The 15556-nt window shown below is 40.0% G+C and overlaps 2 protein-coding genes across 2 annotated transcripts in view; both read right to left on the reverse strand.

Annotated features, from left to right (window-relative positions):
* Positions 1–15556, reverse strand: part of PDHX (pyruvate dehydrogenase complex component X) — a 173812-nt gene that overhangs the window by 97853 nt on the left and 60403 nt on the right. The window lies entirely within an intron of this gene.
* EHF (ETS homologous factor) overlaps positions 3992–15556 on the reverse strand; it is a 33968-nt gene continuing 22403 nt past the window's right edge. Inside the window, exons 5-9 of the mRNA XM_051804148.1 lie at positions 14243–14311; positions 14088–14156; positions 11204–11263; positions 8628–8823; positions 3992–7774 (exon numbers count right to left, since the gene is read on the reverse strand). Of these exons, the coding sequence (XP_051660108.1) occupies positions 7675–7774; positions 8628–8823; positions 11204–11263; positions 14088–14156; positions 14243–14311 (494 nt within the window). The 3' untranslated portion in view covers positions 3992–7674. The remainder of the gene's footprint in view (positions 7775–8627; positions 8824–11203; positions 11264–14087; positions 14157–14242; positions 14312–15556) is intronic.

Raw genomic sequence — 15556 nt, forward strand, 5'->3', positions numbered from 1 at the left:
CCACATTTTCAGCACTGTCAACCCTGATCCCAGTTTTTATAGCAAAATTAAAGAACTGCTCCATGTGACATGCTACCACTCGTCTGCAGCTGCTGACAATGGCGTGTATGAAAGGGGCTGATACACTAGGGTGATTTCCTTACTCACCTGTACCACCTTTGTCAGAGATCTACACAAGTGCAGCAGCTTGTAAGGCCATTGCACAGCCTCTGAATTGTGGGGACCAGCAGGGCTGGACGGGGTCACAGTGGGAGTCTAGTTAAGAGAAAAGTCTGGGGTGGTAGGAGGGCAAAGTGTGTCCATCTTACAGTGGTAGCAAAGTAATAATTGGTTAGCTTTATCATCTAACTCTAAAGTTTCTTGAAAGTAAATATAACTTCTATTATCCCCTCACCTACGGGAAAAGTAAAAAGGGTCCATAAGATATGTGATTGCACGACAGCTGCTGAAAACTCAATGAGTCCCCATGCAGAGTGCCCTTCTCCATTAGATGCCTTCTGGCATGCCAGTGATTTCAGTCTGAACATGCTGAAATGTTTCACTCATGAACTATAAAATACTGAAAAATATTGGTTTGGCATGAATAACTGGTGAATCATCGGCATTTGTAATTGTTTGGGGGTATGGAGCTTGGCTTATTTGTATTCTGGTTTCACATGAGAACATTGATATGAAACAGCAGTAATTGAATCTGATAAGCTCTGGTGAGCCTTTCTGAAGGAGAGGAGGTATGATTTAGAGAGAGATATAAAAGTACAGAAGGAATTCTAGAAGGATGCAAAGAGAGTTGCAGGTTGCCTCACATCACAACTCATAGATTTTATATACTCCAAAAATGAGTGATCATCATCTCAGGCAAAGCTAATTACCTGAGACATTATGATTCTATCTGCCATGAGAAGGATGAAATTCAAGGTGTTCCCCTCTCCCTTTTTTTTTTTCTTAATTACTTGTCTGTCTATTTAAACTTTCTTTGAAAATATAGGAGTCTTAGATAGCATAAGATTCCAGTCTGTGAGTCTTTGGTGGTGAATGTTGTTTCTCCTTCTGTCCGTGTTCAGGCACAGGCTTCATGGGATGGCTGTGTTGAGAAGTATCATAGTTCGCAGGAAACTGGGCAAGATCAGACCTGTGGTGTGATCCTCCATTCGCTCCAAACTTCAGTGACTCACTGAGAGAGCCCCTAGTTACAGATTTGGGTTGCACTTTTAAATTTCCCCGGCTTGGCAAATTCACAGCCTATAGAGGGCTGGTTTAGTCTTAGCCCGTGAAAGCTGATTCAAAAGATAGACAGACAAACTCTTTACATTCTGTTCCAAGGAAAGAGCATGTTCTGTGGGTAGAGCCATCAATGTTATAACCACAAAACTTGGGAAAAGTGGATGTGAGAAAAAATTGAAGGCAGAATCTGACAAATATGTGAAAAACTGACAAGACTTAAAGAAGGTGAAGTCCCTTCTCCCAGAGTGCTTCATGATGTCCAGCGGACAGCTGTATTTCAGCATCCTCATGGCAGCATCACCTCAAGGAGATTCAACCATCCCGATGATCTTCTGACCTTTCTGCAGCACTCATAGAAGCATTTGGGATCTTCACCCTACATCTGCTTGGCACATCTGAGAAATGCAGGAGATGAAGATGTACACTGGAATTAGACCTTTGTACACAGTGAATCCTACAATCTCCAGGGACTGCAACCTGAATAAACACAGCACTTCTCCTCACCCACAGGTTGCTATGGAGCCATCCTGCAGCCTTTCCTAGCAGGCTGTGAAGAACAATAATCTCCTTGCCACACAATACTGAAGGCTGCATTATTGTCCAAAGCTTTCAAGATTCAGAAAGGAGCTTTAGAAAGCAGGGTGCAAGGCATTGTGTTCATCCTCTTAACATCCTCAGTTATAAGAAGGAGGCTTTCAGTGTTCATCCTCTGAAGGTCTCTTCACCACTCTTAGGGCGAGACGGGGAGGCTCCTCTGCAAAATTTGCAAGATGTGTCACTGACACTGAAATTTATCCCCAGCTTCACACCTTGTTCCTAGGGACAGTAAAAATGCTAAAATAAGGAACCAAAAAGCTTAGGAAGAAGAAGCTACAGTTTGCCTATTTGTTTTGCGATACCTGCTTCAACATTACAGGTCATCCATTTCCCTCTTCATTCCCTGTGTTGAGACTGAATCTTTTTTTTGAATTTCAAACCAAGATGAAAGCAAAGAGAATATCACACCATATTGAATACAGAGGGAGGAAATTCTTCAGCAGAAATAGTATTTCAGTCATTTTTCATAATTTTTTGAGGCACACAAGATGATACAGTGTACATAGATATATTGCTATAGTTTCTTTCTTAAGTTACAATTAGACTTGTAAACACTAATTTATGTTTAATTTTTGCAACCAGCCTCTGATGGAAAGACTAGAAATAGAGTGACTTGGATGTCATTGGCTTTTTTTGCACATACGGCCTTTGTATTTCCACACAGAACTGTTGGGTGCATTAAGACCTGGCCTTCTACTCAGTCTCTTCCTCCTACTTTATTTTTTATTTTCCCTATTGTTTTCTCTAACATTTAGGTGAACTGAAGGAGCTAAATATCTGAGGAAAGGGTAGTGGTTGAGGGAAATTCTTGGCTTGCACAAATTTTAAGACTTAGACTACACTGTGCAAAGCCCCATCAGCAAGGGAGCATATGCTGAAAATCTAGATAGATAATCTGTCTTTCAGGTTATTATAATTAACCCACTTATACTTCTTGGAAGCTATTAGTATTGGTAACTCTTAATTGCTCATCTCTCTGCAGTACCAGATTTCACTTACCCGAATCAATTCTCACTTTTCCTTGATGCAGACCTGCACACAAATTTGTATCATGTTTAGATGTAGGTTGACTCTATTTACAGTACTCCTATTACTTATTCTCAATTTACATATGATTTGCAAACTCTGAATTTTGCCTTGAATTTTTATTTCGCATGGCCTTAGATTCCAGCTGAAAGATTAAGTTTTCCTTGATTTTAAGTGGCAACCAAAGAAGCATTTTGGTTTGCTTGGGGATTTTTGTGTTTTTTTGGTTTGTCATTTTTTGTTTGTTTGTTTTAATTTATTTATTAAGTGTGCATTTGTTTGTCTGTTTCCAAACAATATTCTCATTTGCCTCAAATATTGGCCTCAGCTTCCTTGAAGCAAAAACTCCAGTGTTTACTGGAAAAACAGCTGTGTGCTTATTCAAAACTCAGTCTGAACTTGCCTGAAATCCAGTTCCAATTCCTTTTGAAACCTGGCTTGGGACTCTGAAGTTCTCAAAATATGATCACCCTTTTAGGACATGGGCCTCATTTTGCATTTTAAACATGGGGTTTGTGCCTGTGTTTAAAATTCAAACCTATTCTTCTATTAATGTGGGCATAATGTTGGAGCCCCTTGAAATTCTGCGTTCAAACACAGGCTAATTCAATATAGACTGAACACTTTTAGAACAGCCATCCTCAAACATCCATATACATAATTCCAAATGCAGCAGAATCACTCGCTTAAAATTAAGCACATTTGCAGATTAAAGAGTACGATGGTGTGATTTGCCCCATTGCAGTGAAGCTCTTGATTTGAGGTTCAAGCCCAACTCCAGATCTGCTGGCACAGCAACAAGTACAGGTCGCTGGGGCAGGCATGTCACACTCCACCACGTCATGCTGCCAGCCCAGGATACCAAACGCAGCAACCACAGGGGCTACAGGCTGGCTCATTGCAGAACTACACTCTACACTCTCACAGCCTACTGACACAGCCACGGTCCCACACAGAGTGCAAATACAATCCGCATGGGTCTACTTTGACTTTCTTTTTATTATAAGGATTTTCACTTTTTGTACCTCAGGCTGCAGACCAAATCAGGATAGATGTTCCTTTTCTGTAGCCACCACTTAGATGGAAAAATAACATGAAGGACAGGATTTCATAGCTTTAGCTGCTTTGATTCAGTAAAGGAAATGCTTAATGTGAGTAACAGCATCCATAATCAGCCCAGCCCTTGCACTCAGTTCAAAATACCTTGAAGTAAAATCAGTGATGAAGTAAGGCCTTTGTCAAGTTTAGCAGCCAAACAAGAAAGGCAATCTAGCTGTGTTGACATAATCCATTATTTCAGTGAGGACTGTGAGACATAAAACAGGTTTGGAAATCCAGTATCTTCACAATAGATGAGCTATTCAACATATTAGTAAATTTAAGCTATTGGATTTTGTGGTAGTTACATCAGTCCTTTTGTCAATATTGAAATATTCTTCAGTACTGAAAGAATTCATACTGGTCGCTTCCAATCTCAAGACACAAAAAAGGAAAGATAAACATTAATCAAAACATTTCTTTCATGAGTGTTTTATTTGAATTTATATAATATCCACAAAAATAGAAACAGTCTCTAGAACCATTTTGTGAATATATAATCTCCAAGCCGAGATTTACAATGGCAATAGTGAAATATCTAGCTTGGGTTTGTTGCCACACGTAGACATTGAAGATGATGCTGTGAGAAGCAAGCAGGAATTATGCAATGTGCTGCAGAAGGACGAAAATTTAACTAAACATTTTAATGTCTATGTAGTTCAACAACCTACATACAGTTTATCAGGATGTTTTTTGTGCAGAAAATATTGAGAGTGCTCATGCCAACACCTTTGACATTGTGATTTGCATGTAACTGTATAAATACAATATATTTTCCTATCTAGAGCTTTATACATATGAAAAATTATGGTACAATAAAAATCTATACACATGGTGCTACCAGTTCAGCAGCAGCTAACTTAAAGGAGACATCTGAAAATATGATTGCTCAGCCTCTGAAATATAAAATATAAGAGCAATCAGAAATGCTTTTTGTCTAAATAGCAATTTACATTAAAATTCATCTCTTCATTTTCTCCGTTTGCTTAGGTCTGATAAAAAGAATCTGTTTGGCTGGTTGCATCTGTCCTTGGCAAGAACTGTAATTTTAGACAGTCCTTTGTGTTTGTCTTAGGCAAAGGCTAATATATTTGTAAAACAGAGTAAATGTTGGCTGTCTTCTATTCCAACTTTGTGCTATTGTAATGCTGAATGACAAGTACCTAGTCTGAAAAGTTCTGCAGAGTGGAAACAGAAACTTGCATGATTTCCACGTGCTGAAAGATGGGACAGTAGAAGACACATTTATACTGCACCCCAGCATAAATCACTCTCTACATTTGTACAGTATGCTTCTAAATAAAGCTTTATATTTCAAAACCTTTAAAAGCAGGTTTAGCTACAGCTCAACAACCAAATGGTGACACTCATGTATCACTGGTTCATTTTATCTCCCAAGAAATTTCATGAGAGATCAGGTAAAAAGCAGGTTTGTGAAGGTATTATAGTCAGTTGCTGTAGGATATATGTTAACCTATAAGGTACAACTATATTGCAGATCTGTGATGGTATCACTGATTTCAGATTTTAACCCAAGGTTTGGACTGGGATGTGGTGTGAAGAGCATGGAGCAAAGGGCTACAAATAATCAGGTGGGGGGAAGAAATGATCTTAGAAGCAAAGTGCTCTCCTCATCTGGAGGCCTGATTCTTGTTATATGAACTACAAAATTATGGTAAAGGAAGTGGAATGTAGCAAATTAAGCTAAAAAAGGAAATTAATTGAGTTGCGTGAAAGCAAGCAAGGCTGGCACAGTCAGTCAAAAAAAAAAATAGACTGAAAGAAAAAAATGCTTTGAAGTACACAGGCTTATTATTTGATTTGTAAATAAGATGAACCTCTCTCCACCCAGGTTATGAAAAGTAAAAATTGTCATGTATGGGTAATTGATGGTGACGGCTCTGGCATACACAGTGTAGGAGGCGGTGTTACTGTTTAACATGCCCTACATGTGTAGATAACAAGTTAGGCTCTCATGTTTGCCTACAAATTGTTGCTAAGCACATTTTATAACCTTTATATTGATACTTATGTTGTCTCTTGGTTTCATCTCTATTTCCTTTCAAGACAAACAAAAAATGGAATATCCTGCAACCTCCAGCTGTACCCTGCTGAATTTCAAGCTAATACAGATTCAAACCCAAGGGACTCCTGAGAAAACGGATATTGGACGGATTTAATGTTCTTAATCCCAATTTTTTTTCTTTCTTTTTTTATCATGGACTTCTCAGCCCTTGTTATTGTTTTCCAAAGTCCCCATCCCTGAAAAAGTGAGTTGGTATTGATCTTGGTTTCACCTCTGTTAACATCACCAAGAAAATCCTGTTTCTCAACTCCCACATCTCATGTACTCAGTGACCTGGTGAAGAGCTGCCTCCTCTAGTTTTTATTTCCCCATGTCCTGGATGTGGTTGGTGACAGCAGGACACATTTGTGGAGAGAGAAAGAAAAAGCTGCCAATGAACATACAGTATCTGCACAGCACTGCTAGAAATGAGCCCAAAATACCGACCCAGATCTGAATGTCCCCAAAATCTCAATGTCATTAAGTTGACGGGTTTTTCTCCAACCAAGAATTCCAAACACAACTGACAAATACAAATACAATACAGAGTTAGACTTGAGAAAAGCAAAGGGAAAACTAATATTTTACACAAAGGGGTTTTTTGCATTTCTCAAAGGTTTCTTGAAAGTATCTGTCCAAGTGAGACTTTGACCTGCCAGGAGGATCATACAACTTGAAGAAACTGCAGACCACTTCCTCATGTCATGGGACTAACATATGTTCTGCTTGCCCATCTCCTCCCAGTTCTACATGGTATGGATTTGAATGCTTTAATTAGGAGTGCAAGAGCATGAGAGGACTATAAATATTCCTACTGGGAAACCAGTGCCTTTTGGTAGGTTTGCATAGTCAGAAAACAATCATCTTCCTTCAATATCTTTTGGTCCCCAAGACTGACTCCCTTCCTGCAGTCCACCTCCAAGATATTAGTTAAAACAAATAGCCCTTTTCCTGGGATGAGCTGGATGCTCTTTGGAGATTAGGATACTCTGTATCAGATAAGGTCTGGTCCTAAACTTCTGCCTGCAAAAGAAGGTCACAGTGCTGGAGGTAGTATGGGTTCTCCACATAAATGCTGACAGCCACCTTGCTGAGCCACTGCTTTCTGTGGCTGTGATAAACCAACTGAAGAGGAACCCACTGTCTAATTCAACAGGCAGCTGAAAGCCAGCAAAGCATTAAAACACTCAGAAATCAGAGAAGGGAAGGAACAAGTAGTATTGGCCAATGAAAGCTATAAACCAGCTGACTATGGAAGAAGGCTACTTGGCTCAGAGATGCTTTACTGTTTCCTCCACTTGTAGTTGCCTTCCAAAGTGGATTATCATACTCCCTAAATGCCCTAATATTTAGCTCCTTCCCTTTCTTTTCACGACTCATAAATCACATTATGCCTGTATGATTTAAAAAAAAAAGAGGAAAACTTCACAAGAAGGGAAAAATAATCGTAATTCTATAATGTTAACTTATATCACAGAAAACTGTGTACATTTTTTCCCCATACAGGACTTACTTCAAATAAAATAATTTTAACACCAATAATGATAATGTTCTTTCTTCCCGACAGAAGTAGAATTGTTTTTTCACCCCAGTTTGGTACATAAATATAAGAAAATAGTCTTTGAATATTTACATCCACGTGTTTTAAATGTTATTTCTTGATATATTTAATTCTCATTTTCTCTCCAACCACGGGCATTCTTTCCAAATTTATATACTAATCTCCGACCATCCACACGCTCCAGGATTTCTCTTTTATAGTAGTATCTGTTAAAATAAAAACATACAACAAAAATTTAAGAGTAAATTCACCTATGGTGCTAAAAGGCCACTGCCAACTAGACAATTCCTCGGCTGGCTTAAGAAGTCTTTATTTTCTGTTGAGAGATATATATAATACCTAAGATCATTGTCACTGAATGACAGAGAAGGAAAAATGGAAGTCTTCTTTTTACTTTATATTGATTAGCTTCTGAGTTTGAAGTTTACTATATGTAAGGTAAAAGCATATTGCTATATTTATCACACACTCTTATTCCATGGGGATTTGTTTCCAAATAAGCCAGGATCTGAAATCAGACCAGGAAAAAACCTCAGCTTCCATTTAAAAGTACGTTTTCAACTTCCAGAGATTATGGAAAAATGCTCAAAATGTTAAATCAAACAGGAAAGAAAGTCCTAACATAGAATTTGTAAACCTATTTTAGGATAATGGGTCTGGGATATGACTAGTTTCTAAACATTGCTGAAAATAACAAGGTCTCTGGCCATTACTGGGCCATTTAAGCCTCTCCAGTTCAGTAGTAGGTGAACTTTTATCTTTCTGCAATAAAGTTTCCTTCCTACTTTTGTTGTTCGGGTGGAGAGCAATAGAATGTATATACATATATATATATATAAACAACTGTTTATGTTATATATACTATAGTATATAGAAACAGGAGAGGAAGAAAAGACAAAGAAGAATATAATCCTACAATGTCAGAATTAGTGGGAGAGATTTAGCTGTCAAAGAAAGCAACTGATGCTGTTGACAAATCACTTTTAAACGTCAAACAGATTCTCCAATCGGCTAGTGTGTTTGTGTGCTGCAGCCTTCCTCAGCAGCATTTCAGCTCACCTCATAGCCCGGCTGAGTTTCTCGTAAGTCATGCTGCTGTTGTTTTTCTTCTTTCCCCAGAGCTGAGCCACAGCTTCAGATTTTAAAAATCTGAAGACACCTTCTGACCGGTCTTCCCACTTGATTAATCCTGGGTTTTTCTCAGGATTGAGAAGAATATCTCGAATAAATTCCCAAAGATGAGTTCCTCGAGGGTCTGAAAGAGGAAAGAAGGCAGGAAGAAGGAGTGTCTCAGGAGCTTTCTGGGCTATAATTGCCATTTTTATGTCATCTGCAGAGGGTGAACACTCAGTAGGGACAGGCCATAGTTCTGGAGTGCAGGACCCCTGTCTCAGAGATATAAAGGCAAAAAGCACTGGCAGGCCTTACACTGAGGCTGGAGGTAAGTGTCAGCCTCAGGCAGTCTGAGCCCTTTGGCAGGCAGGTAGGAGCCCTGGCAAGCAGAGGAAACAGAGTCCAAACCACCCACTGCTTCCTTCTGCCTTTGGCACTCTTTCTGCCTTGAAGAGAACATGTTTAAGCCTTCCCCTCATCTCATTTACCCATTTTTCCTGATACTCTTCTACAGCACAACATCTAACCTGATATTATTGTGTGGTACATGAAACAGCCAAGCTTACTGTGAAGCAGGCACTGAACCTCTGTGCACTTAAAAGACAGACAGAAGGCACAGGAGGTAAAATGCTATTCCACAAGAATGAGTAAGTAAGAAGGTGTAGAGTGGATAGGGGGACAGTAACAAAACTGGCCAGCCAAAATTGTATGTGAAAAGCATATTAAAAAGCTTGACAACGGTATAGAAAAGGCAAAAACAGATCTGCAAGTTCAGCAGATAGACCTCCCAGTTTAAACACAAATACATCCCACAGTTACTATAGAGATGGCACCGGAAAGCCCAGGTCAAAAAGAAAAAAAAAAAGATTAAAAAAATGCAACAATTCAGATGAAGTAGTTTATGAATGAAGAATAACAAACAAACTGACAAGGTTAGCCAGAAAGACAGCAGTCCTTTGGTCTGACTTCAAAAGTATGCAATTAGACCAAATTAAGAAGGAAAGAAGCTAGTCAAAGATGTGAAGATAACTCAAAAATGGTATACAGTGCAACATAAGTAGAAATGGATTTCAGTCAACTAATGCAATATTTTTCCTTGTTCTTGTAATTGTTTTCTAGAACCAGTAACTAGCCTATCTGGACATCAGAAACATACTTAATGGTCATGATACAGAGCAGTACTGAAGAAACTGGAAATGTAGGGGGTTAGCCCAGACTGCCAATGTAACCTGTTCTGTATGCCAAGGCTGTGATTGAGTTCTTAGAATAGTAGAATATCTCTAGTTTGAAGGCACCTATAAAGATCATTGAGTCCTACTCCCTGCTCTTCGCAGGACTTCTAAAACTGAGCCATATGACTAAGAGCATTTTCCAGATACTCCCTGAGCTCTATCAAGCTTGCTGCTGTGCCCACATCCCTGGAGAGCCTGTTCTGATGACTGACCACCCTCTGGGTGAAGAACCTTTCTTTGTTGTCTAATCTGAACTTTCCCTGTCGCAGCTTCATTCCATTTCCTCATGTCCTACAGCTGGTCATCAGAGAGAAGAGATCAACCCTTTTGAGAAAGATGTAGACTATGAGGAGGGAACCCCTCAGCCCTCTCTTCTCCAAGCTGAACAAGTCAGGAGACTTCAGTTCTTCACAGGTCTGTCTTCAGATCAGTCCTATCTAATCCTTTCATTAACAACTTTATGATACACACAAATAAAGAAACGAGATATCTGCGTGCAGATATAAAGTTCTAGAGTTCTGTTTGGGCAAAATGACAGAACAGTGTAAGAAGAGGAGTCAGGAAGAGACATAATCTTGAGGCCATATCAAAACAAGATGAAACTGAATACCATGAAATGCAGTGATGGACTAATATTAAGCTTTTCTGTTATAAAGAGGGAATTACACAGGACCCATAAAAATGTCAGTAAAGTACATTAATGGAACTACGTACAGAAATCACAATTATGCTAACCTGTCTTCAGAGTCAGGTTAAATAAACACTACAGAAAACACAGGTGAGAGGAGTGGAAAGAAAGTCATATCAGAGGAGAAGAAGGTGGCAAGATTGAGGGGCAGGTGCTTGCTTGGGATGTCATGCATGAGAAGTTCCGCAAGGAGATGCTGAGCAGGGTCTGTGGTGGATGCTGCACCTGGCAGGCACGGGCACGAGCATGACAGTGTCCACACACAGACCTTCCAGATTTAATCCCAGGTCTTCCTTGTCATTCCTTTACTTCATTCCACCAGCCCAGCTCAACATAGGGCAGAGGTGGTTGGTTTCTGGTTGCTTCCCCATAAGCCCTCACTGATAAAAACAGTTTGAAAAATTTAACAATATTGAGTAACATATAATGTAAACAAACAGTACTAGACAGTCAGATCCTTGGAGAATTCAATCACAATAATAATCCAGCCAGTTTTGCTTTCAAAATGATTCCTCTTCCCTTCCAAAAAAGATTTGCTTTTCATGTGTTTCTTTTTCCTTCAATCAACTAACCAATCATTATAAACATGGATGTTGACTTACTGTGCTTCTTGGTGTGGGACTTTGGGGTATGATCTTGCAATTTTTTTGCATCTGAAGAGTCTGCAGAGAAGGAAAATGAAGTCTATTTGTAAATTTGATTAAAGGCTTTCCATTGACTAGCAGGTTGAAAGAAATAAAACCACAAAAAAGAACAAATATCTCTTTTAAAGATAATCACTTTTCGGAAGGTAATCTAAGTGAGGAGGGAGAGTTTTGTTTTCTTTACTATATGTTAATCAGCACGCTTCTCAAAGAGACCATTGATGAATAAAGAATGAATGCAGAGGTAAACATTTGGCTTTTGAAACCTAAATTTGATTAACAAATACCTCACCTCATGTTATGTGTGAGAGAGAGAAAAATAAGATGATCACATCTATAAAAGGAATCCTGAATTGTCCCATTATGTCTTAGACTTTGCAGAAGCACGTATCTTTGGGGGCTTATTTGCTTCTGAAGAGATGATCTAATGTGAAATGTATGTGCTGGTACCAATGCACAGAACACCTACCTGACTAAAACATAATGAACTGGCAAAGCATTGTTGTTTGGGGGGGCAGGGTGGGGGAAAGGGGCTGCGCTAGTAGGAGTTTTTGGCAGCTGGACGTGCATATATTTTTCTGTGGCTCAGAGCCATAGAAACAAGCCATTTCTCATCAATGGTACTTTATCACCTGTAGCCAGCCAGAGGAGGAGTAGGGTTTCTGGCACAAGTGTTTCTTCAGAAATGAAAAAAAGAGTTCCGCCTGTTCATGACTGTAACCTACCTCACAGTCTGCACGTTCAACCCTCCCGCCCTCAAACCACCACAGCCTGGCTCTGCTCTTGTTCTTAATGAATAGCTTTCATCTGATTGCTCTAAGTCTTACAAAATCTGTGGGATAGTCCTGAGAGGGAGCCCCTTCTGTGTTTGGTTTTCAGAATACTTTGTCCCTGAATCCCATAAAGCAAAACTTAAGGTCCCACGCATGTTTTCCCAGCTTCTATGAATGCACAATTATCATACTTTTCATGGAAACCAGGCATTTGCATGGGAAAATGACTCACAGGAAATATTTATTTGCATAGAAACTTGTCAGATCTGCACAAGCTACTGCAATAACTGCATGTGAAAAGGTAGATGCAAAGTTATTCACACACTTGCTTTATTCATACATAACTGGAAACATCAACTGAACAAGTCCGTGGGGATAAGCCTAACCTCTGCTATTCTAAGCCTGATAAATTACTGTCCTTGACCCCCAAGCAGCAAACGTGCTCTGAGTCATTTTGCCTTTCCATTCTCAAAGAGCAGGAACTAGCCTGAACCTCACTCAGCTTGGAGGGGGGTGTGGTGTGGGGGAAGTAAAATGAAGCTTATTTCACCGCCTTTCCTCAGATTATGACTCCCCTGATGTTATTAAAAGCCTGTGGGAATTCCAGGTAAGGACTGCAGAACCCAGTTCTTTATTTGCCCTCATATAAATCCTTCTCATTTTAAAATCTCACAATTCGCGTGCAAATGTTTGTTATGCTCTACTTAGCTGGAGATTTATTCTTGGAAGTTCAGTTGCCTTCTGCCTACCCCGTGATTTATTCTGGATTTCAGCTGTGTAAATAGCCTCCTGCTTTGCCACAGCTCCTACATGGAGACTGGTTTCAATCATGCCATGTTAGGAGACTGGGGCCTGACAGATGAAAAGAGTTATGATGCAGTTTCAACAAAGCTGTCTTGCAAAACTTTTGACAAAAGGTTACACATTATTTGCATATGATTCGGGAATGAGCTATTTTTTTACGGGATATACAAATTTAGTTTTTACAGGAGGCTGTGCCCTTGGCGTGCCACCCTAGCTCTAGGCTTAAGCAGTCAGCGGATAAACACACCATGCCAGGATCTGGACAAGTCCCAAGCCATGTCAGAGAGCTCTGACATCCTAGTAACCATCTTATGAGAGTGGGTGGAGACGACAGAGAAAGCAAACAGAGTGTATGGTTGGGGGTTTTTTTAAGGTTTGGTGGTTTTTTTCTTCTGGTCAAGTTTTCTCTCTTCTCTCTTTTGCTTTTCTTTCATATCCTCCTGGGACTTCTACTGCTTTCTCCCTCAGATCTCTTTGCTTAACAGCCTTCTAAGAAGAACCTGCCTTTCCCCCCCCACTTTCTTGCTCCCCTGTTATCTCTGCTCTACCCTTTTCCCACTGCCTTACACTCTCACCTCCATCCCTGGTGCCTGCCCCCAGCACAGAGCCCACAGAGTGCACCGACACCTGTGACCAGAGTGGACTTTCACCAGGCACTACAGCAAATGGGTTTGCTGTTTTTGCTCCTTAGCAAGCAGAGTGCAACTCTCCCTCACAGAAGTGAGGAGGTGTTCAGTGACCATCCTGCCATCAGCTGAGACAGGCTCCAGTGCTGGTGCAGTTGGGCAGAGGGCTTGGTGCCTGCCCTATGGCTTCCCTGGGCCAACCCAAAGCTTGGCCCCAAACCCAGCTACCTACTCAGTATGAGTCACTGGCTCACTAGAGAAACACAGCCACTTCTGGGGAGGAATACGGCCCTTGTTTGCCCGTACCCTACTATACCACGGAAAAGCGCGGTGTAGCTGGAATATCTCGTCTCTCTGACAGCAACATCTGCCCCTTTGACTCAGATACTTTAAAAGACATGTGGAGATTACAGACTATTTTATCATCTTTGTCTTGACATAGAGAAGAGAGAAACATTTCTTTAAAGCAAGCTATTGTAATAATGACAGCTAATAAATCTGTCAGAATCAGCATTGCTTGGTTTAAAATCACTGGAGGCTCAGACTCAATCCTGCAACAGAAGACCACAGAGACTCTTACATGTCGGTAGCTCTGAGACAAGTGACAAACAATTAAAAATATAATTACAAGTTCCTTACCAGAAGATTGGTGACTAGGTGTCATCATGGAAATCTGAGCACGACAGAATGTTTTACTGTCCAATAACTCTGGGAATTAAAAAGAAGACATTTAAACTAATAGCCTCAGACAACAACAAAACCATCTCAGAAACGCATGAAGTGATGTTAGTTACCTACTGTGCTACCATAGCCACTGTCATACAGATAATTCTCTTCTTTCCAGGACACCATTAATGACGGATCTGAAAGTAAAGGACCAAAAGGAAAATCAGATCACTAAAAGGACATTTTTTAACACAGAGGTAAATATTAAGCATTGAGGGAATTAGGAATTTGAAAAAAAAAAAAAAGAGCTGTCAAGGGAACCAAGAAGTGAAGGGGCTATGCACAAAATCATTTCCTTTCGCTCAAATTATGGATGGGGTTTTGCATATTTAGGCAAATGTATTTACACAAAGCACCGACTACTAGAAATAATGTAATATCCTCTTCCTTTTCCTGACTAATTTATGCCTGGCCTTGAAGGACATTTCCTGTACCAGATCAACTTTAATTCTACCCAATCCAGTCCTGAATTCTCAGTCCCTCATAATTATGACAGTGCGTTGGTGCCATAGAGATGAAAGTGTTCTCAAATATCTACTAAAACAGAAAGATGCTTATGATGAGCATTTATTTCTGTAATGGTAGAACTCGAAAGTCGTCTCTGAAACAGAGCTTCATGCTTAAGCACATAGTGAGAAACATCAAAGCCTCATCCTAGATGAAGGACCATTTTATTCCAGGCACATCAAGTCCCTTCCTTAACTTAAAAACCACCTTCATGATTAAAGAGGAATAGTCTTTAGTGACCTTCTGGTCATATGGATCAATATAAGCAAAAATATTGTCTTTATGATCTGTATGTTGATCTGGAAATTACTCTCTTCACAGTGCATTTTTGAGGTCAGAAGTCTTAAAAATCTCCTTTTCTTTTGAAACCAGGTCAGAAAGGATGAGATATAAAGTTCAGATCTAGGTTACACCTAATTTTTCTCATGTTCATATAAATGAAATCAAAAAAAAACAAAAATGAATTATAGCTAAATCATTGTGTTTGGCTGAGTTACCACTTATGACATAGGAATTTTGCAGGCATGCTAACTAATAGCTGCATGTTTGGGCACCCAGGGTTTGCGTTCCTACAATAGCACACACCCTTTGCTTGCTTAGACACCTGATCTGCCTAATGTTGCCTCTGAAAACAGTCCTTACCTAGCCAGAACACTGGGAGACAGCTTTCCTTCCCATTTTGGCCTCTTTCAGTGCCCATATCTTTGCAGCTGTGATGGTTTATTAGAATGAGGAAGGCTTCCCCTCAAAATCACCAGCCCTGTCTCTACTGGCTCAAAAAGAGTGTTTCCCAGCAGCCCGATCCAGAATTCCTGCTCCTCCCCATGCAGAAACTAAACCCACTCCCACCGCCTGTGATCAGCATCACCAGAGCC

This window comes from Manacus candei, unplaced genomic scaffold (genome assembly GCF_025592945.1).
Source record: "Manacus candei isolate 608988 ecotype Guabito, Panama unplaced genomic scaffold, ASM2559294v1 h1tg000060l, whole genome shotgun sequence".
Taxonomy (NCBI): Eukaryota; Metazoa; Chordata; class Aves; order Passeriformes; family Pipridae; genus Manacus; species Manacus candei.